Raw genomic sequence first — 26,053 nt, 5'->3', positions numbered from 1 at the left:
TTTTCAACCAGTCCTGAAGAGCAGCCAGGACAAACAACTGTGATGGGACAAAGGGTGTCAAGAGAAAAACCGAAAAGACCCCTCTGGCTCAGTGGAGAGACATCACTGGTGAGCCTGGGGGAACACTGACTAAGAATCCAGGAACATAAATGATGTAACAGGACCAGATGTTATAACTGAGTTTTGTAATGGTGAGACCGAGTGCTGGGTGTCTGTGGGAATGTATTGTTTGAGTCGTGGGCTTTGGAGGGAGTGGGATGAACTGGTTTGATGGTGTGTGGGAGTGTAATTGAGGGTACAAATAGTGGAACTGTGAGGGAAAAAAAGGCAGAAGGGTTGAGGGAAATCAGTGAGATTGAGATATCAGAGCTTATGTTCTGTGCCAGCATGAGAACAACCCCCTGCATCCCCCGTTCCCGGGGCTCATAAGCAGAACTCTCAGAGAAGCAGAGACAGATCCACAGCCAGAGAGTTCACTGAGCAGTGAACTCTGCACAGAGCCAAGGATGGCTCCGTTTCTCAGTTTCTTGCTCTGTGCTGCCTGTATGGTATCAGGTGAGCTCTGAGGAGCTTCCTGGGGGGGAGAAGCCACTGCAGGAGGTGATGAGCGGTGAGCAGTTGCATCGTGCATCACTGGTTTCTATCTATTCAGATCTCTATAATTAAAATCACTGTTATTTCTCACTTCCCTTTTTGTCTTCTCTGTGTGTTTCTGGCTTTATTTGCGGTGAAGACCCCATTCAGAAACAGCCCTGAGGCAGGATGGCTGTGGGCAGCACGGGGTGTGGGAGGACACGGGCAGTGTCCCTCACCATTGTCCCCAACCCAAGCAAGATACGAGCCCTGCCGTGGCCCCAATCAGCCCAGCGGGCACAAAGGGATGCTGGGGAGAAGCTCTGGGACTGCAGCACTGCCAGACTTTGCAGCTTTGGCATGGGCACACTCACAGAATGGGGACACTTAGAACCATATGGCTGAACTACGCTGCCATCCACAGCGCTGATCCCTTCCTCTGCCCGTCTCTCTCTTTCTCTTCCCTGCACTCCATCTCCTTCTCTTCCCTTTCCTCTCCTGAAGCTGTTCAGCAGTGCAAGGCTTCTTTCCATTTCTCCTCGTCGCGTCGCTCAGCCGCACAGAGAGATGTAACAGTCAGAGTGCCAATGCCTCCATAGCAATCACAGTGCAGAGATTCTCATTCAGATTGCTGATTGCATTTGGACCCTCAGTGCCGGTTTCACCTTCATGAGTTCTCGAGGGAAACCCCAACTCTGCACTGAGTCACGGTCATTCATCTCAGTGCACCTGTGGTCCCAGAGCCCATCGCTGCTGCTGCAGAAAGCAGCAGAGAAGGCACCAGACGTCTCTGCTTCATCTCTGTCCCAGTTTGGAAGGCGCCCATTCTCATCCAGTCACGAACTGATGTTCTCGCTGCTCCTACCTTTGTTGTTCATCCATTTCAAAACCCCTCTCTGTTGTCCCACTCAGCATCGTGCAGCTTCACCCCTCACTGAGCTTTGCCCACACAAACTCTGCACGGTGAGCACAGAGTGTGGTACCCAAAGCACGTGGTGACAGCTGGCTGGACGTGTTGGAGAGCACAAGTGACATCCCATGGGAGAAACCCATTTGGAGCTACATGTCCTGCAAATGGCATCCATGCATGACACCAAGCAAGGCCATGTGGTGGTGGAAGATCTTTGAGGACCCTGTGTGACATCCCAGGGTTGACTGCTTGTGTGCGACACCCCAGTGGAACCTTCTGTGCTGCTATGTGTGTGCCACCCCATCAGGTTCAAAACATTGCCACTCCCTGGGGACTGAATTTGACATGTGAGGAGGTGACAAATCACAACGTCCTGATGCAAAAGGGGAACTGAGAGCTGCTTTCTCTCACCACTCCCTGTCCTCACTGCAGTCTTGCTGTCCCAGAGCTGCTCCTGACAAATGGCACCAATGGCACTGGCCCTCATCCTGGGTGAGTGACAATGGGGATGTGGTGCCACGGGGGTTGGTGGCCCTGTGTGGGACCAGGACCGTGTCCCTTGCAGGTTGGTGGCTGTTGGCAATGAACAGGGCACAGCAGTGTGAGTATGGGGACAGAGGAAGAATGGGGAGAGTGGGAGGGGAGTGTGTTCAGGGTGCCATCAGAGGTACACAGGAGGGTGTGCAGGGACAAGGCTGACTGCTGTCCCCTGTCCTAGTGCCCAGACCCTCCCTGTCACTGCACCCCAGCCAGGGGGTGTCCCTGGGGGACAATGTCACCCTGCGCTGCCACCTGAGCCGGCTGGCTGCCTGGGTCTGGCTGTACCAGGATGGAGGTAGGACACACAACAAGTACCAGGACAAGGAGCAGGATGCGGTCGAGTTCTCCTTTGTTAGCACGAGTTGGGAGCATGCAGGGGCGTATCGGTGCCAGTACCATGTGTCTGAGCCACTGGGGACATCAGAAAAGAGCGATCCCGTGGAGCTGGTGCTGACAGGCGAGGGCACTGGGAATAATGGTGGGCCTTGGGCTGTACCCACAGGGTGGTGTCCCACCTCTCTGCCCTCCCTGCACACAGATCGCAGGTACCCCCCACCTGGCATTTCTCTGAGCTTTGAGGGACACGTGATGACAGCCATCAATATCAGTATCCACGTGGGGAGAGGGTCCAATGTCACCATCCAGTGCTGGAACTGGGATTATGGATCCTCCTTCCTCCTGCACAAGGGTGGGCACTCAGCCCCTGTCCAGCGCCAGGACCCCAGTGGTGGAGGAATGGCCACCTTCACCCTCTTTGGGGTGTCCCCAGCTGACACCGGCACCTACAGCTGCTCCTACCGCCCCTGGGGTCACCCCTTTGTGTCCTCACCCCTCGGGGACAGCGTGACACTTGAGGTGACATCCCCACCTACACGTCCAGGTAGGTCTGAGTCTCCCATGTCTATGTCCCTCGTATCACCCATGGGTGGCAGTGTCACCTCATCCTGTCCCCAGGGTGGTGGCTTCTGGGGATGGCATCACCCAAACACCCGGACTGCACAGGTGCCAATGGGGAATCCCGTGGGAGCCTAGTTGTGGCAGTGGCAGGGGGCTGTGCCACTGCCCTCACCTTCGGCCTCATCCTCATCACCTTCTTCCTCCTGCCTGCCTGCAGACGCCGGATACAGAGAACTGCCAGCTCTGGTGAGGAAGGGGTTAAATGGTTTCATCTCCCAGAGATGCCGCAAGCACTCACTGCTGCACACTGCAACCCCAGTCCATACCCTGGAGTTCCCATTTCCCTGACCATCCTGTATAAATCCCCCTACATGTCCTTCTGGGATCCCTCTGAGTTCCTCCATAACCGCGACCCTCCCCCTTTCCTCTTTTTGATGCAGGTGAACCCCTCAAGAGTTCCAAGGCCAAGGAGCTCCAGGTAAGAGTCTGTGTGTGATGACCTTAAATTCCAAACTGCTCCCTAAGCTCTCCCCCTCCCAGCAGACCATAAGAGGAACCCAAAACCCATGGTGAACCCAGAGGACCTCCAGTACTGTATGGCTTACCATAACTTTATCTGCACTCCCCAAACCCAACCCATGCACAACCCAAATCCACACTGTGGAGAGTCCCCACATCCTTCATCTCAGCCCCCATATTCCCTGAGGACATCCACACCCCAAGCTCAACACAAACTCCATGAACATCACAGAACATGAACCCAAAACACCACTCATTCGGACCCTTAGTGTCTGACCCACGGCGCTGACAATCTCTGCCAACTGTCAGATCTCCAAACCCTAAATGTCCACTGAATACCCCATGGGCAACCACAAACACCTACGTCATACCCATAGAAACTCCACAACAAAGCCTCTGCACACCCCTAAAACGTTAACCATCCCCCAGAACCCATGGGCACCCTCAAGCCAAGTAGTGGGAAGCCCTAAAAACACTTGTAGCATCCCTCAGAGTCTGACCCATGCAGACCCCGAATCTCAGGCAGCCCAGAACCACAAGCGCACTCTCTTGGCTATTACCCTACATACTGAGACCATTGGTTCCCCCACAAGCACTCTGGGGAACCCCGTGGTATCACCCCACCGTTTCCATGTGTCTGCAGGTGCCACCAGAAGACAACGAGGGGCTGACCTACATTGAGCTGCAAACTGTGACCCCCAGCTTCTGCCGCCCTGGGGCCAGCACGGTCCCCCAGCCCCCTGTTATCTATGCTGAGGTGGGGTCTGGGAGACCCCACTGATGTCCCCCACGTGGGTTGCCTCCTTTTTGGAGTGCAAGAATGGAAACAGACACCAAGTTCCCCACTTGGGTCTCATTGATGCCCTCTGCTCCCGCAGTCCCACAAATCTCCCCAAATTTAACGTCCCCCAAATCCCCACCAGAGTGCACCAAATCGTCTCTAATCCCACTTCATCCCTGAACAGTCATCACTACCATCACAATCCGTCCTTATCACCTGGATTCCTTTACACCCCTGGACACCTCCAAAGCCTCCCCATACACACCCAAACTTCATCCAACACTCTTGTAGGTCATCCACAACTCTCAAACCTGCACCAAACTCCACCAGCAGCCTTGAGGGATCCCTGGCTTGGTCCCAAGTCACCACAAAAGGCCCCATAACACTGCAGTGGTGTGTAACAACAGGCGTGCACGAGCCCACGAGTGCAATTCAAGGAGTGTTCTCACACAGCTGTCACTGTCAGCACTGCTGAAACGCACCGCCTCACTGTGCTCACATCCGCCACTTGGTCTCCATCAGAGCTCACAAGCGTCGATGAATGTCAGTGGGGCCATTATTTCTGCATGGGGGAATTCAGCTCTGTCCCATATCCGTGTCAGATGCAGTTGTGCCAATGTGTCCCCTCTGCTGCCGTCTGTCACGTGGCAACAAAAGGGGATGGGACACTGGTGGGAAGGTTCCACCTCCGCTGCTGTCCCACTGACATTCCCATCCGATGTCATGGGCCAAAGTAATAAACCTGCAGGTTTTACTTTCAGAATAGCCCTCATGAAGTATATGGTGTAGTTCAACTCTTACTAACTGTACTTTTTGATATTGTTCATTCAAACTAAAAAAGAGAGAAACAAATCCATAAAAAGTGTGAGAGCTTGTCCTTGTTTTTGTGAAACAAACGCATCAGTCTGGTTCAGTGAAAGCAGCTGCCGTTCTTAGTGAGCTCTCAGGTGTCTGTCAGGGAGTTCTGAGGGCATTTCCCTCCTCCTGTGCTCCGTCCTTGGCAATAGTTTGTCACAGATGTCCGTACCCCAAAGGGCCGTGCCAAGGATGAGGCAGATGTGGAGCCATGGCTGTTTCTCACTGCTCACAGGGGGCTCATGGAGTCTGGGAGAGACACACGGCCACAGTTCTGAGCTGAATGCCTGGCTGCAGCGCTGTGCATTCCAGCTGAAAATTCACAGCTCCTGTGTTTACGGATGATTTTCTCAGCACTTTGGAGCCCTGTTCCCCAATCCCTGCACACAGCTGCTTATTTCCACTGCTCACAGTACTGAGCATCACCCCATAACCAGCCCTGTGGGACTGGAGTTCATCTCCTTGTCCCCAAAGGAACTCCTCATTCCTGAGGGGTCCCTCCAACCTTCCAGTCCTGCCCCAAAATACACCCACCATTCCTCTGGAAACCAAAACTCTTTGCAATCCAAGCCAAAATCGAGCCACCAGTCCTGTGGGACCTCAGATCTGTCCCCAGCCACCCCAAGGCCAGCAGGATCCACGTATCTGACCACACATGTGCACACCCGTATGTGAGCCTCCACATATGTGCCTCTGCTTCTGCTCATGTATCCGACATGTGTGGCACAGTCACACAGGCACAGCAGCTGTACACGTGTACTCCATGCTCAGTGCTCTGCCTCTGTGTGTGCGTGACATCATGTGTGTACACTGATCCACGTACAAAATAATGCACACCTGTGTGTCCTTAGCATGTGACAAATGTCTGTGTGGGTGTCACTGTGTCCCCAAAGGTCGCTGCTGCTGTCCCCAGTGGGGATGGCAGAGGAAAGTAGAGTGGGGACAGACTGTGGTGCCCAAGGTGTGTGGTGACAGCTGACTGGATGTGTTGGGGAACTTGTGTAACATCCCATGTGGGACACACCATTGGAGCCACTTGTGCTGTGTTTGGCATCCCAGGGGGACAACGTGCAGGGCCACGTGCTGGCAGAGCACTGAGGATGGTGTGTAACAACCAAGCGATGACAAACTGCAAAGGACAAAAAAAGGAGGACTATTTGCACAGCTCCATGTGAGCCACACTGCTGGGGACCCCACAGCGCCACTTCCCGTTTTGGCAGTGATTTCCACGTCAGGTGGTGACACCAAAACATCCTGTCCTAAAAGGGGAACTGACAGCAGCTCAACGCCAACCCCTGTCCCCACTGCCGTCTCCAAGCTGCTCCTGCCTCATGGCACCAATGGTGCTGGTCCTCATCCTGGGTGAGTGACAATGGGGACGTGGTGCCACAGGGGTTGGTGGCCCAGTGTGGGACCAGGACTTTGTCCCTTGCAGGTTGGTGGCTGGTGGCAGGAAGCAGGGCACAGCTGTGTGAGTATGGGGATAAGAGGAGAATGGGGAGAGAGGGAGGGGAGCGTGGTCAGGGGGCCATGAGAGGGGCAGAGGAGGGTGTGCATGGACAAGGCTGACTGCTGTCCACTGTCCTAGTGCCCCAACCCTCCCTGTCACTGCACCCCAGCCAGGGGGTGTCCCTGGGGGACAATGTCACCCTGCGCTGCCACCTGCCCCAGTCAGCTGCACAAGTTGAGCTCTACACGGAAGGATACTGGTGGTATGTAAAGCAGGCAGACATGGACATGGTACAGGACACGACTGAATTCCTCTTGGTTAGTGTAGAGAGGAAAGATGCAGTGAAATATCATTGCCGGTACCGTGTTTTGGAGCCACCAGGGACATCGGAGAAGAGTGACGCCGTGGAGCTGGTGGTGACAGGTGAGGACACTGGGGACAGTGATTGGCCCTGAGCTGACCCAACAGGGCCACGTCCCATTGCTGTCTCCCCTTTGAACACAGATCCCAAATTGCCCCCACCCAGTATTTCCATGAGCTCTGGGAGTAAAGTGGGAACAGGGACCAATGTCACCATCTGGTGCAGCAACCAGGAGAACAGGGGCACCATCTTCCTGCACAAGGATGGGCACTCAGCCCCTATCCAGCTCCAGGACCCCAGTGGTGGGGGCACGGCCACCTTCACCCTCTTTGGGGTGACACAAGCTGACTCTGGCACCTATAGGTGCTCCTACCGCTTTGGAGGCTTCTACCTTCTTTCCTCACCCCTTGGGGACAGCGTGACACTGGAGGTGACACGCGCACTTGCACTCCCAGGTAGGTCTGAGCCCCCATGTCGGTGTCCCTGGTGCCACTCCTTTCTGGCAGAATCTCTGCATCCCATCCCCATGGAGGTGATGTCCGGGGATGGGGACATGCACACTGCTGGACCCCACAGGTGATGAGAGGAGGTCCCATGGGAACCTGGTGATGGCAGTGGCGAGGGGCTGCGCTGCTGCCCTCGTCTTTGGCCTTGGCCTCTACTTTGTCCTCGATGCCTGCAGCCTCTGGATACGAAGAGATGACAGCCCTGGCGGGGAAGACAACTGAATCACTTTGGCACTCGAAAGAGCAGCTTTAGATCGCACCCAAGTATGCTCTGTTTCCTCTTGCACAGTTCATATACCCCCCAATCTCCCTCCCATACCTTTCAATACCTATACCTCCCTCCAGCTGTGTCCTTCCTCATCTTCCATCCCCTATAGGTGGATCAATCCCCTTAACTTTCCCCTCCCTCCACTTCCATGCACTACTGATCCCCCCTGTATTCTTTGGCACCCTCCATAACCCCCATCCCTCTCCCCTCCCCATTTTGATACGGATGCCCCCTCATCCAGGATGTCTGAAGCCATTCACTTCCAGGACAATGTCTGAGACATCGAATCCATAAACTGAACTTGCCCCCTGGGAACTCCTCCAAACCCCACTCTGAACTCCAAATCCTGTCCCTATGGACCCCGAGAGACTCTCAGCCTCATACGGCTTTCTTTGTCCCATGTGCCTCCCCAAATCCAGCCCATGGGAAAACCAAATTCTATATTGCAGGAACTCTAGATGTAATCCACCAGCCTCTCCGGTCTTCTTCCAGCCCTATACAAACCCAGACACTATAGGCACCCCCAGATCTGAGCAAATACCACCCATGTAGTCCGCAGTGAGCTAAAAGTCCCAGAGAATCACCAAACTTACTGAACAGCCCCAGGTCCCAATGGCACTCCAAGCCATAGAGAAACCCCCAAATGCCATGCATAGGAATGCCAGTATCTCACCTACGGAGTCCTCAAATTTAAGCCTCCCCATATCTCTTAGCCCTAAACACTTATCAGAACTCTTATCAGGCACCCTCAATCCATAGTGAGACACCCCAAACACATGCTTAAATTCCCAAAACTAAGCAATTCCAGACTCCCAAGCCCAGCCCCACTGTTAACCAGTCTTAGCCACCAGAATCCCAAATACCCCCAGCCTAACATCCCCAAATCCTTACCAGTGTACTCCACGCCCCTCACGATGACACCAAATCCTCAACTCTAAATGCTCAATTCTAAACCCCAAACCCTACCTTCTACTCCTCAGATCTGTGAACACACACTGGGACTGCAAATCCTTTCGAAGTCGGAGCATTGGTCAAAGAGTGGTGGGCAGCTGTGTTGAGCACCACTAATTCTGTAAGCATAAAAATGTTATTACTCTGAGGGCTGCCCTGCAATTCTGGATGCTTCTGCCCGTTTGTCTGCAGCGAGTGCTCGTGTGACAGCGGCCATGGATGCCATGTGCTCCTTGTGCTCAGCAGTGCCATCACTCTGGCACTGCAGGACCCTCACCGCGGGAACTCCTCACACGGGCACTCTCTGCTCCACAGAATTACCATCAAACAACAAAACGCATTTGCTGACATTTTCGGTGTGCTTGCTACCTCTCCAACACTTGCCATAACAAGGCTCTTGCCAGAACAACAGAGGCTGCAAAGCACCAGATGCTGTGAGATAACCGCACAGCCTGTGTGTGTCCACCAATGGCACTGCTTCACCGCAAGAACATTTCTGGCACACACACATTTCTGAGAAATGTTGTCATTGTGAACTCACTTCTTTACAACCTTGCGATGCTGCAGCTGCCAACCAACAGACAGGAAGGGATGCCCAGAGAAGCTGCATTTTGTGCTGTCTCCTTTTTGCCAGTTGGAGACTTCAGCCATTGGATGAGCACTCCCATCCCCCCTTCTGCTCCGGCACTTAAACTCCTCAAAACGGACCATGATTGCTTTTCTCCATCTCTCTCTCTTACATTCTTTCTGTCCTACTCTCCATTTTCTCTCTTTTCTTTCTTTTTCTCTCTCTTGCTCATTTTCCTCCCTGTCATCTTTTACTCTTCTTCTGCAGCAGCCAGAACCTACATTTCCCTGGAAGCAGCAGATCAAGCAATAACACCACTGTCCAAGGATCCCTGATCCGTATCACTCAATAATTGTTCCTAGGAAGTCCCCTAATTTTGTTGCAGGGCAGCTGATTGGTTGCTGCTGGAAAGTTCAATAAATGCTCTTCTGTTGCTCCTCTGAGTCCCTGTCTGACTCTGTTGCCCTGGAGACCGCAGGAAAGCACGGACTGCACTCTTGGAGAACTGTGCAGAGAGTCTGGCATCCCTTGGGGGACAACATTCCAGGGCACACACTCACAGCCCTTTGGGGTCAGTGTGTGACTCCCCAGTGTTGACAGGCGTCTGGGGCACCTCAAGAGGCAGAGTGTGCAGTGAACACTTCTCCACTTGTCCCACTACAAAAAGACACCACAGCGTCACCACTGCTAAGGGCTCACATTGCCACATCAGGAGCTGACATCACATCATCCTGTGCCCTGGGGGAAACTGAAAGTAACTCTCTGGCCACTCCCTGACCCCACTGCAGTCTTATGGTCCCCAAGCTGCTCCTGCCTCATGGCACCAATGGCGCTGGTCCTCATCCTGGGTGAGTGACAATGGGGACGTGGTGCCACGGGGGTTGGTGGCCCTGTGTGGGACCAGGACCGTGTTCCTTGCAGGTTGGTGGCTGGTGGCAGGAAGCAGAGCACAGGAACGTGAGTATGGGGACAGGGGGAGAATGGGGCCAGAGGGAGGGGAGCGTGGTCAGAGGAACATGAGAGGGGCAGAGGAAGGTGTGCAGGGACAAGGCTGACTGCTGTCCCCTGTCCTAGTGCCCAGACCCTCCCTATCGCTGCACCCCAGCCAGGGGGTGTCCCTGGGGGACAATGTCACCCTGCAATGCCACCTGCCCCAGCCGGCTGCACGAGTTGAGCTCTACAAGGAAGAGAATTCGGGACTTAAAAAGCAAGCACACATGGACATGGTACAGGACATGGCTGAGTTCCCCTTGATTAGTGTAAAGGGAGAAGATGCAGTGAGATATCAGTGCCAGTACTCGGTGCTGGAGCCACCAGAGACATCGGAGAAGAGTGAACCCATGGAGCTGGTGGTGACAGGTGAGGGCACTGGGGAAAGCAGATGGCCTTGGGCTGTTCCCTCAGAGCTGTGTTCCATCCCTGTCTCCTCTCTGCACTCAGATCCTAAGTATCCCCCAGCCAACATTTCCCTGATCCCCAAGGAACGTGTGGAGACGGGGACCAATGTCACCATCCAGTGCAGCAACAAGGAGTATGGGGGCACCATCTTCCTGCACAAGGATGGGCACTCAGCCCCTCTCCAGCACCAAAAACCCAACGGTGAGGGCACAGCCACCTTCACCCTCTTTGCAGTGACCCCAGCTGACTCTGGCACCTATAGGTGCTCCTACCGCGTTGGGGGCTCTTACCATCTGTCCTCATGCCTCGGTGATAATGTGACCCTGGAAGTGATTGCCAGATCTGCATATCCAGGTAGGTCTGAGCAACTCTTTCCATGCTCCACTTCTCAGCTGTGGGTGACCCTGTCTCTGCATCCCACTTCCATTGAGAAAGGGGCTGGGTACAGGGACAGCTCAAACACTTTGACACCACAGGGGACAATAGGGGTCCCAGCTTGAACCCGGTGGCAGCGGTGGCTGGGAGTTGTGCTGCTGTGATTGTCATCATCCTCATCCTCATAGTCTCATTCCTCCTTGCTGCCCAGAGAAGACGAATACAGAGAGATGAGAGCTCTGGTGGGGAGGGGTTAAATGGCTTTGATCCCCCATAAATCCACTATAAATCCCCACAGGTGTTGATTGGTGCCCCCGTAACACACCCCCTCTCCCCTTCTATTTATGACTCAGGTGCCACCAGAAGCCCCGAGGCCGTGCAGTTCCAGGTCAGTGTCTGGGTCAGGGGACCCCTAACCCCAATCTGCCCCATTACCCCTGCCCCAGACCTCACCTGGGAAACCCAAACCCTTCCTGTGGGGACTGCAAAGAACCCCCTGCATTTTATGGCTCCCCATGACATTGTGTGCACCCTCCAATCCAGCCCATGGGGGCCTCCAAATCTCCACCATTGGGATGCCCCAAATCCCAAACTGAAGCCCCCTGGGATGCTCCAAGCCTTAAACACCCTCAGACTCTATGGGCAACCCCAAAACATAGTGGGACCCCCAAACACCACCCACAGGGAATCCCAGTGTCACACCCACAGCTTCCCAAAATCTACAGCACCCCAGACTTCGTACCCCACCTCTCGCACAGCCCCCACACGTTACACAGTGCCATCATCCCCTCAGGCTTGTTGGGATCCCATGCTCACACTGCTGTCCCTGTGTCCCCAGGTGTCCCCCGCTGACAGCCAGGCTCTGACCTACGCCGAGCTGCAAGTTCTGACCCCCAGCACCCACCCCCCCGGCTCTTCTACAACCCCTGACTCCCCCATTATCTACGCCGAGGTGGGCACTGGGGGACCCCGCTGATGCCCCCACCTGTGGACACAAAGACGTGGATGCTGTGTGCACACATCAAGTGTGCACAGTGCTGGTGTGCTCTGTGTGCTCACCATCACCTGTGAATTACATCCATGTACCTGTGCATGTGAACTCGTGGCTGTGGATTAAACGTGTGTGCACCATCCCACGTGCACAACAGGTGTCCAAACACACGTGTGGGACACACTGAAGTCTGTGCCTCTGTGTGTGTCTGTGCGATGCTGTGTGTGTGCACCAACAGCTGGACACAGTGCTGCTCATGTGTGTCCTTAGCATGTGCTCCCTGCGTCAGCACTCACCAGCCAAAGACTGGGACTAAGGATTGTGGGCTGAGGGGTCCACAAATTGTAGATTTTGCATTTGCATGGGCTGGATACAGGTGGTGCACATAAATGTCATGGTATGAGTCCAGGGCTAGGGTCATTTATGGGCCTCATGGGAAGGATGTGGGTCTCCATCGTGATGTTTTCTGTGCACCCCAAGGTGTGAACTGGGATGTGGGATCCACTGACTGACCCAGGATGAGGGCCAGCGCCATTGGTGCCATGAGGCAGGAGCAGATTGGGGACAGCAAGACTGCAGCCGAGAAAGAAAGTGGCCGGAGAGCTGCTTTTAGTTTCCACCGGGGTGCAGGATGATGTGATGTCAGCTCCTGATTTGGCACATCTGTGGTGCACATCTGTGTTAGGACAAGTGGACAGGTGTTCACTGCACTCTGAGCCTGTTGAGGTGCCCCACACACGCTGTCAACACTGGGGTGTCACACACTGACCCCAAAGGGCTGTGAGTCTGTTCCCTGGCATGCTGTCCCCCAGGGGATGCCAGGCTCTCTGCACAGTTCTCCAAGAGTGCTGTCCGTGCTTTCCTGGGGTCTCCAGGGCAACAGAGTCAGACAGTGACTCAGAGGAGCAACAGAAGACCATTTATTGAACTTTCCAGCAGCAACCAATCAGCTGCCCTGCAATAAAATTAGGGGACTTCCAAGTAAAAATTATGGAGCGATACGGATAAAGGATAATTGGACAGTGGTGTTATTGCCTGATTTGCTTGTTACAGAGAAATCCACATTTAGGCTGCAGCAGAAGAGAAAAAGATGACAGGGAGGATAATGAGGAAGAGAGAGAAGAAGAAAGAAAGGAGAGAAAATGGAGAGAAGCAGAGAAAGAACATAAGAGAGAAAGATGGGGGGGGGGGGGAAAGCAATTGTGGTCCATTTTGAGGAGCTGGACCTGCAGTGCTGGAGCAGAAGGGGGGATGGGAGTGCTCATCCAATGGATGAAATCTCCAACTGGCAAAACGGAGAGAGCACAAAATGCAGCTTCTCTGGGCATCCCTTTCTGTCTGCTGGTTGGCAGCTGCAGCATTGCAAGGTTGTGAAGAAATGTTTAGAAGAAACTTGTGAAGAGTTTACACTAACAGGTTTGTCCAAAATGTGTTTGTGCCAGAAATGTTCTTGCGGTGAAGCAGTGCCACTGGTGGACACACAAAGGCTGTGCGGTTATCTCACAGCATCTGGTGCTTTGCAGCCTCTGTTGTTCTGGCAAGTGCCTTGTTATGGCAAGTGTTGGAGAGGTAGCAAGCACACCGAAAATGTCAGCAAATGTGTTTTGTTGTTTGATGGTAATTCTGTGGAGCAGAGAGTGCCCGTGTGAGGAGTTCCCGCGGTGAGGGTCCTGCAGTGCCAGAGTGATGGCACTGCTGAGCACAAGGAGCACATGGCATCCATGGCCGCTGTCACACGAGCACACGCTGCAGACAAACGGGCAGAAGCATCCAGAAGCCCAGGGGGAGAGGGGGGTGGTTGAAGATATAAATGCAGAACACACAGGTGATGATAAAATCTATTTACTAAGACTTAGGAGAGAAATATTATGAGGTTTAAGGGGGATCAGGAAAGATTTGGCGGTTAGAGTGGAGAATTCAGGGATTTGGTGGGTCTGGGAATGAGATAATGTGCATAGGTGAGGATTTGGGGATGTCAGATATCTCGGGATTTGGGGATGAAAGGGTGGGATCACTATGCCATGGAGCTCCAAGCAGGGAATTTGGGGTGTGTCCCTTTCAGAGCTCCTTAAAAATGAGGCACCGCGGGTGTGGGGGTATCAGCGGGGGTCCCCCAGTATCCACATGGGTGTGGATAATGGGGAGCTGAGTGGTGGCAGCTGCCCTGGGTGGCCGGGGGACCAGGGGTCACAGCATGAATCTTGGTGTAGGTCAGACGCTCACTGTCACTGGGGGGCACCTGGAGACACAGGGGAGCAGCGGGGTGCCACCATGGGGTCTGCAACAGGCTTTGGAGGGGGATTGATGCTGCTGGTATTTGGGAGTGGTGTTCAAGAGGGTGGGTGTGGAGTTGTGCTGTCCTTCTATTTGAGGATCCCAAGGGGGATGTTTGGGGGTCCTGCTGTGGTTTGGGTGTGCTCAAATGGTCTGAGAGTGTTTAGGGATTGTGGGATCGCAGGGGATTAGATTTGTCATCCCTGTGGGTTATACTTTGGGGTTCCATATGTGCAGCTTTTGAGGGTTCCCCTTAATCGGTTTGTGAGAGCTTTTTGGGGTCTGGGACATGTTTAGAGTCTGGACAGCTTTAATGAGTGTGAAGGCTGAGATTTGGAGTCTGGCTTCAGCTCAACATGCTGAATGCGTGTCCCCCATGAGCTGGATTTGGGAGATTAGCTATCAAGTTATGGTAAGCCATATGGGGTTGGTGGTCCTTTGGGGAAATTATGAGCAGGGTTTGGTGAGGCCCCAAGGGGAATGCTGGGATTTGTGTCCCCTGACCCAGACACTTACCTGGAACTGCACGGCCTCTGCATTCAGGGGGGCTTCTGTGTCAGCAACTGGAGAAGGTGGGAGTTATGGGGAGGTCATGAACCATGCTCAAGGAGCCCTGAAGGGAATCTATAGGGGCAGGCAAGGGCCACCTGGGAGGAACTATATGGGATAGAAGTGCAGGCATAGAAGACTGGGGGAATCAGGAGGGGATGGTAGACATTTAAAAGCTTCCTCACCACAGTTCAATTTCTCTGTATCCAGAGGCTGCGGGCATCGATGATGAAGAAAACTGCAAGGCCAACGACGAGTGCAGCCACAAAGCCCCTCAGCAGTGCCAGCACCAGATTGGCACGGGACTGCTCCTCAGCACCTGTGGCGTCCGGGTGTTTGGGTGTCTCTACTGCCAGCCACAAGCCCTATTCAGCCCGGATGCAGCAACACAGCCTCAACCATCTGTGGCAGGGGGTGCACACAAATGGGGTGCTCAGACTTACCTGGGGGTGCAGGTGTGGGTGTCACCTCCAGAGTCACGTTATTGCCAAGGGGTGAGGACAGAAAGGGGTAAGCCCAGGGGCGGTAGGAGCACCTGTAGGTGCCGCTGTCAGCTGGGGTCACCCCAAAGATGGTGAAGGTGGCTGTGCCCACCACATCGAGGTCCTGGCGTTGGATGGGGGCTGAGCACCCATCCTTGTGCAGGAGGAAGGCGGCCCCATAGTCCTTGTTCCAGCACTGGATGGTGACATTGGTCCCCATCTCCACACATTCCTCAGGGCTCAGGGAAATGCTGGGTGGGGGGAAACTGCGATCTGCATGAGGGAAGGGACAGCAGTGGGACACGGTCCTGTTGGGAGCAAGCAGAGCCATCTGCTGTCCCCAGTGCCCTCACCTGTCAGCACCAGCTCCACGGGATCACTCTTCTCTGAGTCCTCTGCTGACCAAGACAACTGGTATCTGATATCTGACAAAAATATCTACCTGCGTGCTCCCGATTTGTGTTCAAGAAGAAGAAGTCTGCAGTGTCCTGCTTCTTGTACTTGTAATTGCGGTATGTTTGATGCCCTTCCTGGTACAGCCGGACCCAGGCAGCCAGCTGGGGCAGGTGGCAGCGCAGGGTGACATTTTCCCCCAGGGACACCCCCTGGCTGGGGTGCAGTGACAGGGAGGGTCGGAGCACTAGGACAGGGGACAGCAGTCAGCCTTGTCCCTGCACACCCCCCTGTGTACCTCTGCTGGCACCCTGACAATGCTCCCCTCCCTCTCTCCCCATGCTCCCCCCATCTCCATACTCACGATGCTGTGCTCTGCTCGCTGCCACCAGCCACCAACCTGCAATGGACACGGTTCTGGTTCCACACAGGGCCTCCAACCCCCTTGGCATCACATCCCCATTGTCACACACCGAGAATGAGGGCCAGTGCCATTGGTGTCATGAGGCAGGAGCAGCTTGGAGACAGTGAGACTGCAGTGGGGACAGGGAGTGGCGTTGGGCTGCTGCCAGTTCCTCTTTTGGACAGGATGGTGTGATGTTGCCAACTGATGTGGCAATCACAGCCCAAACGGGAAGTGGCACGTTGGGGTCCCCAGAAATGTTGTACACATGGAGCTGTGCAAATAGTCCCCGCTGGTTTGTCCTTTGCAGTTTGTCCGGGCTTGGGTGTCACACACAGAGTTCTGCCAGCACGTGGTCCTGCACTTTTCCCCCCATGGAATCCCAAACACAGGACATGGCTCCAAAGGGGTGTCCCCCATGGGATGTCACATGTGGTCCCCAACACTTCCAGCTGGCTGTCCCTACGCACTTCAGGTACCACACTCCGTCCCCACTGTGCTTTCCTCCACCATCCCCACTGGGGGCAGTAGCAGGGACCTTTGGGGATGCAGTGGCACCATGCAGGCATAGGATGTGCTATGGGCACACAGGCACAGTGGAGCACACGTGTGGCACAGACATGGATCAACTCTAAGGAAATGTTTTGGCAGAGAAGGAGCACACGTGTTACACCAATGTGGTGCGTACCTGCTAAGGACACACTTGTGCATTCCTGTGGTCACACACAGGTTTACAGACATGATCTCACACACAGATACACAAAGGCATGGCGTTACACAAGCAGTACATCTGTGTGTACATCTATGCAGTATATTTGCAAAACACAATTGTTCACCTCTACTCATTGATTCCCAACCCATCCCCGAGCTGCACCCGCTCACCCCATGCAGCTCTCCTCAGAGTTCCATTTCTCACCCGATGCCATATGGTGTGGGAGATGCCTTTGGCACTGCAGGTCAGCTGTCCTGGTTCGGTCCCCTCTCAGCTCCTGGTGCCCCCCGGCCCCTCGCTGGCAGCACAAGGCAAGAAGCTGAGAAACGGAACCACTCTCAGCTCTGTGCAGCACTGCTCAGCATCAGCTGAACCACCTCTGTGCCATCAGCACTGCTTTTCTGAAGCCAAAACTCACGGGACACAAGGAAGCAAATCAGCTTTATCCCAGCTGAAACCAGGACAATACCCCGCCATGTTCCATACAGCTTACATCAGGCTCAGGTCCCACTGTTTCCCATGCAGCCTAATTAACCACCATCTCCTATCCTGTGTTTCAGTACACATACACACACAGCATTTCCGCGGTCCCTTGGTCATCCCTGTGAAGTGTTGGTGGAGCTCATTGAGTCCATGGCTTTGGGCTCCATCAGCAGTGCATGGTGCGCTTGGTGGCTGTGACTCGTGGTGTTCACCAGGGGTCGGTGCTGGATCTGGTGCTGTTCAACATCTCCATCAGTGACCTGGACAAAGGGATGGAGTCCACCCTCAGCAGGTTTGCAGGTGGCACAAAGCTGGGAGGAGTGGCTGACACACCAGAGCTCCATGCTGCCATTCTGCACCATTGGGTTGTGCTCTCTTGAGTGGTGTGCAGTGACTGGACGAGGGGCAGCGGGCACAAACTGGAGCTCAGGAAGTTGCATCAAATCATGAGGAAGAACTGCTATGCTGTGCGGGAGACAGAGCACTGAAACAGGCTGCACAGAGAGGTGGTGGGTTCTCCTTCACTGCAGATAATTAAAACCCACCCGGATGCTTTCCTGTGCAACCAACAGCAGGGAAACAAGTTGAGCAGAGAGGTTGGATTTGGTGAACTCCAGAGGTCACTTCCAACCCCATGCCTGTGGGATTCAGTGCTATGACCTGGCTGAGAATCTGGGCTAACCACAGGGCCTGTGGCAGGGGTTGGATCAGCCAGTGTTTGATGGAGGGATTTAAAAATGTCCATCAACACTTGGCACTCCTGTGGAGCAGAGAGTGCCCGTGTGAGGAGTTCCCGCGGTGAGGGTCCTGCAGTGCCAGAGTGATGGCACTGCTGAGCACAAGGAGCACATGGCATCCATGGCCGCTGTCACACGAGCACACGCTGCAGACAAACGGGCAGAAGCATCCAGAATTGCAGGGCAGCCCTCAGAGGCGAGAAGCAGCGCCAGCGCAGTGAAGGGAACAGCCCTGAGAGCTGTGATGGATGGCACCGAGTGAAGGAACAGCTGAGCGCTGTGAGCAGCAGCTCTGAGGCTGCTGCACCGCTGAGAGCAGTTGTGTTGGAACACGCTCTGCTCACAGCTGTCGGGATCTCCACCCATACTATGAAAGGGTGCTGAAGGATTGGATGGCAAGGAAAGGATGCTGTGGTTAGAGATGAGCATTTAGGGGTTTGGTGTGATTGGGAAGCACTTGGGGGATCTGGCAAGGACTTGAGGGTGCTAGATGAGGTGAGATCTGGGAATCATTGAGAGGGAGCTCAAAACATTGAATTGGGTTCTCTGCCACACTGTGCATCCCAAAAATGAGACACGCTGGAGGGAGGCCTTGGTAGGGTCTGCCAGCGCTCACGTTAGCATTGGTAACTGGGGGCTGTGGAGTGGTGGGTCCCCCCATGAGGCGGCATCTCCTGGTTGGCACAGATCAGTCCCTCACTGTCACCAGGGGTCACTTGGAGACAGTGGAGAATGGCTGCGGAGCTCCTCTGTATGGAAGTGAGGAGGGACAGCTCTGTGCTAAGTGTGAGTGGTGATCGTAGTTGGTGTGTTTGGGACCTGGGGGGGCTTTGATTTGGGTTGTCATTGGTCCAAAACTCTCAAAAAGGGAGATCCTTTGTGAGGGTTTTTGGGGTCCCACTACATAGTTTGGGGCTGCTCACATTATCAGGGGGTTGATTAGGGCTGGGAGATGCCTAGGGTCTCCAAAAAAAAGTCCTCCAAAAAAACTTTGATCTGGGGCCTGGGGAGCTCTCCACAATGCAGATTTGGGCTTCCCCATGGTGAGGATCTGGGGCTGCGCATTAGTGTAGAGTAAGCTGTATGAGGAGGAGGGTGCAATTGGAGGATGGGGTGTCCACGGGGCAGGTTGGGATTTAGGATCCCTCACCTTTAGGTTTCCCTTACGTGAAAGTGCATGGCCTCGGGGATGTTTGTGCCAGCCCCTGTGTGAATACAGGAGGGGAAGAGGGTTGGGGTCATGGAGGGTGAAAGGGAAGTGATGCTTGTAGGGAATGTGGGGACATAGAGGGAATGGCAGGGGAGTCAGGTGATACTTGAATGAATTTCTAGGGGATCAGTAAGGGATGGACATCTGTGCACAAGATGACTGGGGTAATGTATGAGGGCTGGAAGGGGAAATAGAGGGATATGTGGGGGGATTTATAGGTGATGGAAGGGGAGCAGGGGACACTTGGGAGAATCGATAGGCAACCTATAGTGGATCGAATGGCACACCTGGTCCATTCTACAGGAGAAGGGAAGAGGAGGAAGGGGACAACTGGGGAGTTCTGTAGGACATCAAAACCATCTAAGACTTTCCCCACCAGGCCTCACATCTCTGTATCCAGTGCCAGCGGGCATCAATGACAAAGAAGATGCCGAGGCCAAAGAAGAGGGCAGCTGCGCAGCCCCTCACCACCGCCAGCACCAGGTTCCCATGGGACACCAACTCAGCACTGTGGGATGCAGGTATTTGGGTGTCTTCATCCCCAGCATCACCTGCAGAGGGATGGGATGTGATGACTCTGCCACCCATGGGTGACACTGGGGGCAACAAAATAAGGAGGCTTGAACCTACCTGGGGGTGTGGGTGTGGGAGTCACCTCCAGCGTCACGCTGTCCCCAAGGGGTGAGGACACAAAGGGGAAGTTCCTGCTGTGAGAGGAGCACCTGTAGGTGCCAGAGTCTGCCAGGGTCACTCCAAAGAGGAGGAAGGAGGCCGTGCCAGCACCATCAGGATCCTGGCGCTGGACAGGGGCTGAGCACCCATCCTTGTGCAGGAGGAGGGAGGTCCCGTTATCCTTGCTCCTACATTGGATGGTGACATTGGTCCTTGTCTCCACACACAGGGTGACGTTGCTCCCCATCTCCACGCATCCCTCCCGGCTCAGGGAAATGCTGGGTGGGGGTGAGTTGTAATCTGTGTGCAAAGAAGGGACAGCAATGAGACATAACCCTGTGGGCATCGACCAGGGCCACCCATTGTCCCCAACACTCTCACCTGTCAGCACCAGCTCCACGGGGTCACTCTTCTGCCATGCCCCCCATTCCTCTGACACCTGGTACTGGCACCGATATGTCCCCGCATGTTCCTTACTTGTGCTAACAAAGGAGAACTCTGCCGTGTTCTGTACCTGGTGCTTGTACATGCAGGAGAGGAATCGTTCTTCCTGGCAGAGCCGGACCCGGGAAGCTGGCTGGGGCAGGTGGCAGCGCAGGGTGACATTGTCCCCCAGGGACACCCCCTGGCTGGGGTGCAGCGACAGGGAGGGTCGGGGCACTAGGACAGGGGACAGCAGTCAGCCTTGTCCATGCACACCCTCCTCTGCCCCTCTGCTGGCCCCCAGACAATGCTCCCCTCCCCTCTCCCTGTTCTCCCCCCATCTCCATACTCACGATGCTGTGCCCTGCTCGCTGTCATCATCAGCCACCAACCTGCAAGGGACACGGTCCTGGTCGCACACAGGGCCACCAACCCCCATGGCACCACGTCCCCATTGTCACTCACCCAGGATGACGGCCAGTGCCATTGGTGCCATGAGGCAGGAGCAGCTTTGGGACAGAGAGACTGCAGCAGAGACCGGGAGTTTCAGGAGAAGCAAACTTATTTCCTCTTTGGGCACAGGATGGAGACATGAAGTCTCCACCTCATGTGATAAATATCCATAATGTCTGGTGGCACTTTTGGTTTCCCAGTGACAGACACAGAGCACTGCACACAGTCCCTGTTGCTGTGCTCCACACAAGCTCTTACCTCTCAAGTGTCACACTCAGACCACAAAGGGCTGCCAGCGCGTGGCCTTGCACTGTCCCCCATGGGATGCCAAACACAGCTCCCATGGCTCCAATGGAATATCCCACAAGGCGTGCCACATGCTGTCCCCAACACGTCCGGCCAGCTGTCACCATGGATCAGCAGCAGTGACCACCTGGGGACACAGTGACATCTGCACAGATGGGGAGTGCGCACACTGAGGGCACTGAATGATCACAGTGCCCGATAGGGCAGTCCGTGCTTTTCTGGGGTCTCCAGGGCAACAGAGTCAGAGTGAGGGAACAGCTGAGCACTGTGAGCAGCAGCTCTGAGGCTGCTGTACCGCTGAGAGCAGTTGTGTTGGAACACGCTCTGCTCACAGCTGTTGGGGTGTCCAGCCTTCAGCCCCACGTTGGGCACCACAAGGCCTGCGGTGCTGTCACCCGGCAGCAGCTCAGCAACACACAGCCCTTCTGTCACCAAGCCCCCTCTTTATGGGTTGGGGAGGGATTCAAAGAAAGACAAAACTCATAGGCTGAGATAAAAACTATTTACTCAGACCAAAAGGGAAGAGAGAAATAACCGTAGCGGTAAAAACATTTCTATGCTTACTAACTCAGTGATGCTCAACACAACTGCCCACCGCTCTCTGACCAGTGCTCCAACTTGGGAAGGATTTGCAGTCCCTTCTGCAGTGTGTGTCAAGAGATTTGAGGAGTACAAGTAAGGATCGTGGGGTAAGAATTGAGCATTTAGGTATTTGGTGTCATTGTGAAGTGCATGGGGTCTCTATGCATGGCATTTGGGCGTTCCACTATTGCTTGGGATGCCCATGGGATCTGGGGGCCTTTCCAGGAAGTTTGGTGATTCCCTGAGACTTAGAGCGTGCTGCAGACTACTTGGGTGCTATTTGCTCAGATCTGGGGTTGCCTATAGGGTCTGGGAGATTTTAGGGCTGGATGAGCACCAGTGGGGCTGGAGGATTACATCTGGACTGTAGATTTTGGGTTTCCCATGGGCTGGATTTGGGGATGAACATAAAGACAGAGTAAGATGTATGAGGCTGGGAGTCTCTTGGGGTCCATAGGGACAGGATTTCGAGTTCAGAGTGGGGTTGGGGGATCTCCAGGGGGCAGGTTGTGCTTAGGGATTCCCTGATCAGATATTGTCCTGGAAGTGAATGGACTCAGCCTTCCTGGGGGAGGGGCATCTGTATCAAAATGTGGAGGGGAGAGGGATGGGGGTTATTGAAGTCACCAAAGAGCACGAGGGGGTCAGTAGTGCATGGAAGTGAAGGCAGGGGAAAGTTAAGGGGATTGATCCACCTATAGGGGATGGAAGATGAGGAAGGACACAGCTGGAGGGAGGTATAGGGATTGAAAGGTATGGGAGGGAGATTGAGGTGTATGTGAACTATGCAAGAGGAAACAGAGCATACTTGGGTGTGATCTAAAGCTGCTCTTTCGAGTGTCGAAGTGATTCAGCTGTCTTCCCCAACCAGGGCTGTCATCTCTTTGTATCCAGAGGTGGCGGACATCGAGGACAAAGTAGAGGCCCAGGCCAAAGACGAGGGCAGCAGCGCAGCCCCTCACCACTGCCACCACCAGGTTCCCATGGGACCTCCTCTCATCACCTGTGGGGTCCAGCAGTGTGCATGTCCTCATCCCCGGACATCACCTCCACGAGGATGGGATGCAGAGACTCTGCCAGCAACGGGTGGCACCAGAGACACCGAAATGGGAGGCCCAGAACTACCTGGGGCTGCAGGTGCTGGTGTCACCTCCAGTGACATGTTGGCCCCAGGGGGAGAGGACAGGAGCTAGGAGGTGGTTACAAGATAGGGACACCTATAGTTGCCCATGTCAGCTGGTGTAACTGCAAAAAGAGTGAATGTGGCTGTGCCCCCACGATTCTGGTCCTTGTGCTGGACAGGGGCTGAGCTCATCCTTGTGCAGGCAGATCGTACCCCATATTCATGGTTGCAGCACTGGATGGTGACATTAGCCCACATTTCCACACACTCCATGGGACTCAGGGAAATGCCAGGTGGGGGATAACTGTGATCTGAGTGCACAGAAGTAACAGCAATAGAACACAGCCCCGTGGGGACAGCCCAGGGCCATCTGCTTTCCCTAGTGTCCTCACCTGTCACCACCAGCTCCACGGCATCGCTCTACTCCGATGCCCCTGGTGGCTCCAACAACCAGTACTGACACAGATGTTTCACTGCATCTTCCTTCTTTACACTAACCAAGGGGAACTCAGCCATGTCCTGTACCATGTCTATGTCCTCCTGCTTTTCAAGTCCCCAACGGCCTTCCTTGTAGAGCTCAACCTGTGCAGCCAGACAGGGCAGATGTCACCACAGGGTGACAGTGTCCCCCAGGGACCCCCCTGGCTGGGGTGCAGCGACAAGGAGGGTCTGGGCACTAGGACAGGGGACAGCAGTCAGCCTTGTCCCTGCACACCCTCCTATGCCCCTCTGATGGCCCCCTGACCACACTCCCCTCCCTCTCTCCCCATTCTCCCCCTGTCCCCATACTCAACCTGCTGTGCCCTGCTCACTGCCACCAGCCACCAACCTGCAAGGAACACGGTTCTGGTTCCACACAGGGCCACCAAACGCCGTGGCACCACGTCCGCATTGTCACTCACCCAGGATGAGGGCCAGTGCCATTGGTGCCATGAGGCAGGAGCAGCTTGGGGACAGCGAGACTGCAGTGGGGAAAGGAAGTGGCCGGAGAGCTGCTGTCAGTTCTCATTTTGGGATAGAACTGCCATGATGTCACCTCCCTATATGACAATTCTGGCACGCAGATGACAGTGCACACATCTCCTTTACAGCGCCCCACACAGGCTGTCACCTGTCAGCTCTCACAAACTGTCCACAAAGCACTTCCTGAACATGGCCTGCCACTGTGCCCAACATGGGGTGCCAAACACAGCACACGTGGCTCCAATGGGGTGTCCCACACGGAATATCTCATGTGATCCCCAACACATCCAGGTAGCTGTCACCGCATATTTTGGGCACCACACTCTGTCCCCACTGTGCATTCCTCCACCATCCCCACTGGGGACAGCAGCAGGGACCTTTGGGAACACAGTGACACCCACACAGGCATTTGTCAGATGCTATGGACTAAGATGTACATCGAGGAACACCCGTGGTCTGTTGTGTTGGATTGGTACAGATTGTGGCATCCCACAGCAGATGTGGTGGGGTTATTGACATAAATCAGAAAAATGTGTTGTCCTTCATAAACGGTGGCTGGATTTTGGGGTGGATTGGTTGGCTTTGGGATTCTCAACCAGTTATAATGAATGTATGGTGGTTAAGGAAGAGATGTTAGAGATGAGCATTTGAGGGTAATTGATGTCATCCAAAGGCAACTGATGTCATCTACCCGGGCTTCCACAGTGTCCTTGACAAGATCTCACACCACACCCTCATCTCAAAATGGGAGAGAGATGGATGTGAGGATTGGGCTGTCCTGGAGAGAAGGAATTTGTTGGGAAGTCGCAGCCAGAGGGCTGTGCTCAACGGCTCCATGTCCAGTGGAGGTAGTGTTAAGTCGTGACCCCCAGAGGTCCCTCCTGGGAGCGCTGCTCTTCACCACCTCTCTCACTGACAGAGATGATGGCATGGGGTGCAGGCTCAGCACTTTGCTGATGGCGCTGAGCTGAGTGCTGCAGTCGATAGGACAGAAGGAAGGGATGCTGGAAAGGACTAACAGAAAGCACATTCTTGACTTTCTGTGCTGTGCTTGGTATGCCCAAACTCTGGCAGTGCTTTGCTGACACACCGCTCTATCGTTTTCATGAGAGAGTTTGGCTACACATCCGTTTTTGGCCAAGCTGTTGTTGTGAACTCCCTTGTTTTTGACCTTGGGAAGGTGAACTGCTAACCCAGCAGGCACAAGGGATGTCTGAGGGGAGCCTGGGAGTCATCTTCATCATCTTCATGGTGGTCATCGTTGCTCTTTGCCAATTCAGGACTGCCACCTCCAGATGAGTCTCACGCCCATCCCTTCTCCAGCGCTGAGGGCCAACACTTTCACTCCTCAAAACAGACCTTGGAATCAGAGCAGTGATCAATCTGATTCTTGTCCCTCTCACTGCGTCTTGTTTTTCTCCTCCTCCGTGACGAACCTGAGTCACCGTCACTTTGGAGGATTCCCTCCTTAGCTCCCAATTTCTGCATGATATTGAATGAGAAGAAAGAGATGTTGGAAGAGATGAAGGGTTAAAAGCCCAAAGGGGATATGTGGAATTTCAGTGCAGTTTAGAAAGAGCAGTGTAGTATTCATTCCTTTCTGCCTTCCTCTCTTCAGCACTGCCTTCTTTCGGTACTCCTGACTCTTCTTCCCATCTTCATTATCCCCCTGGTAGACCTAAACGGGTGGAAAATATATCTGGGGGGTTCTTGAATTGACAAGTGCATTTTGGGGATTGTTTTCTGAAATTATTTCTGTTTTGGAGCATGGGAAAGAGGAGGGAAGAGAGGGAAGGAGGGTTTGTGCCACACAGTGTGGTCTGTGTGGTGCACAGAATGGAGGAGGAAGCTTAAAAATAGAAAAGGGGAAGTCCTGTGGGCTGAGAAAACGGCCATCTAGGAAAAAAATCCCCAGGAAACAGCAGATGGTCTGAGTAGAGGTTGGGTCAAAAAGACCATTTTATATCTCAAGCTCCAGCGATGGAGTGACTTTAGTCACTGTAGGTGGGATAATGGTTGTCCTGAGGGTAGGCTGTGTCCTCTCCTCAAATTTCAAACCAAAGCCAGGAGATCTCTGCACTAAAGACTGTGGGTGGCTGACTGTACTTTGCAAGCACCAAAGGAGTGCAGGCAACAAAGAACTTTGTATTCTGGGTTGAAGGAAAAGTACTGCGCAGAGTGGCTTGCTGGGAATATCCCAACAGCCTGTGATCTTTCCTCTCTCCTCTTTTCCAGAGCTTCAAAAGAAAAAAGAAAGGCATCTCCCAGCTCGGGGTTGGCCTCTCAAGGGAAAGCAAAGAGCATCCATGGAATTGGGTGAACCACTCTCCCTCCTCTCACCTGTG

At 54.2% G+C, this 26,053-nt stretch overlaps 4 protein-coding genes and 1 pseudogene across 9 annotated transcripts; 3 read left to right on the top strand and 2 right to left on the bottom strand.

The window, feature by feature from the left end:
* The first annotated feature begins 731 nt into the window (after window positions 1-731).
* On the top strand, window positions 732-6,270 carry LOC149914132 (osteoclast-associated immunoglobulin-like receptor). 4 transcript variants are annotated; one of them, XM_090127916.1, is made up of 5 exons: window positions 732-1,975; window positions 2,562-2,903; window positions 3,026-3,166; window positions 3,361-3,398; window positions 4,083-5,006. In XM_090127916.1, the coding sequence occupies exons 1-5, from the start codon at window positions 1,945-1,947 to the stop codon at window positions 4,218-4,220; spliced, it is 690 nt and encodes a 229-aa protein (XP_089984042.1). In that variant the 5' UTR covers window positions 732-1,944; the 3' UTR covers window positions 4,221-5,006. The 4 variants fall into 4 exon arrangements, with proteins under 4 accessions (XP_089984042.1, XP_089984043.1, XP_089984044.1 ...); XM_090127917.1 differs by having other exon boundaries at window positions 734-1,975; window positions 4,512-5,003; XM_090127918.1 differs by lacking the exon at window positions 4,083-5,006 and adding an exon at window positions 6,135-6,270 and having other exon boundaries at window positions 735-1,975.
* Window positions 6,271-6,369: 99 nt separating this feature from the next.
* On the top strand, window positions 6,370-9,607 carry LOC149914131 (T-cell-interacting, activating receptor on myeloid cells protein 1-like). Of its 3 annotated transcripts, none has more exons than XR_016460666.1 (7): window positions 6,370-6,437; window positions 6,511-6,546; window positions 6,664-6,948; window positions 7,030-7,341; window positions 7,463-7,656; window positions 8,641-8,732; window positions 9,447-9,607. XR_016460666.1 is itself a non-coding variant. In XM_090127864.1 (6 exons), exons 1-5 carry the CDS (start codon window positions 6,407-6,409, stop codon window positions 7,612-7,614), a joined length of 816 nt encoding a protein of 271 aa, XP_089983990.1. In that variant the 5' UTR covers window positions 6,370-6,406; the 3' UTR covers window positions 7,615-7,656; window positions 8,641-8,920. The 3 variants fall into 3 exon arrangements, 1 of the variants encoding a protein (XP_089983990.1); XR_016460665.1 differs by lacking the exon at window positions 9,447-9,607 and adding an exon at window positions 8,927-9,436; XM_090127864.1 differs by lacking the exon at window positions 9,447-9,607 and having other exon boundaries at window positions 8,641-8,920.
* Window positions 9,608-9,957: 350 nt separating this feature from the next.
* On the top strand, window positions 9,958-12,231 carry LOC149914130 (natural cytotoxicity triggering receptor 1-like). Its single transcript, XM_090127928.1, has 7 exons — window positions 9,958-10,027; window positions 10,101-10,136; window positions 10,254-10,538; window positions 10,620-10,931; window positions 11,054-11,194; window positions 11,306-11,340; window positions 11,791-12,231. Exons 1-7 carry the CDS (start codon window positions 9,997-9,999, stop codon window positions 11,926-11,928), a joined length of 978 nt encoding a protein of 325 aa, XP_089984054.1. The 5' UTR covers window positions 9,958-9,996; the 3' UTR covers window positions 11,929-12,231.
* Window positions 12,232-13,342: 1,111 nt separating this feature from the next.
* Window positions 13,343-16,548, bottom strand: LOC149914129 (platelet glycoprotein VI-like; annotated as a pseudogene).
* An 804-nt stretch (window positions 16,549-17,352) lies between these two features.
* LOC116241485 (osteoclast-associated immunoglobulin-like receptor) lies at window positions 17,353-20,816 on the bottom strand. Its single transcript, XM_090127525.1, has 7 exons — window positions 20,747-20,816; window positions 20,635-20,673; window positions 20,240-20,518; window positions 19,817-20,158; window positions 19,573-19,737; window positions 19,144-19,181; window positions 17,353-17,499 (listed from the first exon to the last, which is right to left on the bottom strand). The coding sequence occupies exons 1-7, from the start codon at window positions 20,775-20,777 to the stop codon at window positions 17,353-17,355; spliced, it is 1,041 nt and encodes a 346-aa protein (XP_089983651.1). The 5' UTR covers window positions 20,778-20,816.
* Between the last annotated feature and the right edge of the window lie 5,237 nt (window positions 20,817-26,053).

This window comes from Phasianus colchicus, chromosome 31 (genome assembly GCF_987193195.1).
Source record: "Phasianus colchicus chromosome 31, bPhaCol1.hap1.1, whole genome shotgun sequence".
Lineage (NCBI taxonomy): Eukaryota > Metazoa > Chordata > Aves > Galliformes > Phasianidae > Phasianus > Phasianus colchicus.
This window is presented reverse-complemented; position numbering and strand designations above follow the sequence as displayed.

Coding starts and splice junctions, on each gene's coding strand:
- LOC149914131 (XM_090127864.1), top strand. CDS start 6,407: ATGGCACCAATGGTGCTGGTCCTCATCCTGG. Junction 6,547..6,663: donor AGGAAGCAGGGCACAGCTGT/GTGAGTATGGGG, acceptor CCACTGTCCTAG/TGCCCCAACCCTCCCTGTCA. Junction 6,949..7,029: donor CGTGGAGCTGGTGGTGACAG/GTGAGGACACTG, acceptor CTTTGAACACAG/ATCCCAAATTGCCCCCACCC.
- LOC116241485 (XM_090127525.1), bottom strand. CDS start 20,777: ATGGCACCAATGGCACTGGCCGTCATCCTGG. Junction 19,738..19,816: donor TCCCACACCCACACCCCCAG/GTAGGTTCAAGC, acceptor ATCCCTCTGCAG/GTGATGCTGGGGATGAAGAC. Junction 19,182..19,572: donor CTGGCACTGGATACAGAGAT/GTGAGGCCTGGT, acceptor GTATTCACACAG/GGGCTGGCACAAACATCCCC.
- LOC149914130 (XM_090127928.1), top strand. CDS start 9,997: ATGGCACCAATGGCGCTGGTCCTCATCCTGG. Junction 10,137..10,253: donor AGGAAGCAGAGCACAGGAAC/GTGAGTATGGGG, acceptor CCCCTGTCCTAG/TGCCCAGACCCTCCCTATCG. Junction 11,341..11,790: donor CCGAGGCCGTGCAGTTCCAG/GTCAGTGTCTGG, acceptor CTGTGTCCCCAG/GTGTCCCCCGCTGACAGCCA.
- LOC149914132 (XM_090127916.1), top strand. CDS start 1,945: ATGGCACCAATGGCACTGGCCCTCATCCTGG. Junction 2,904..3,025: donor ATCCCCACCTACACGTCCAG/GTAGGTCTGAGT, acceptor CGGACTGCACAG/GTGCCAATGGGGAATCCCGT. Junction 3,399..4,082: donor CCAAGGCCAAGGAGCTCCAG/GTAAGAGTCTGT, acceptor ATGTGTCTGCAG/GTGCCACCAGAAGACAACGA.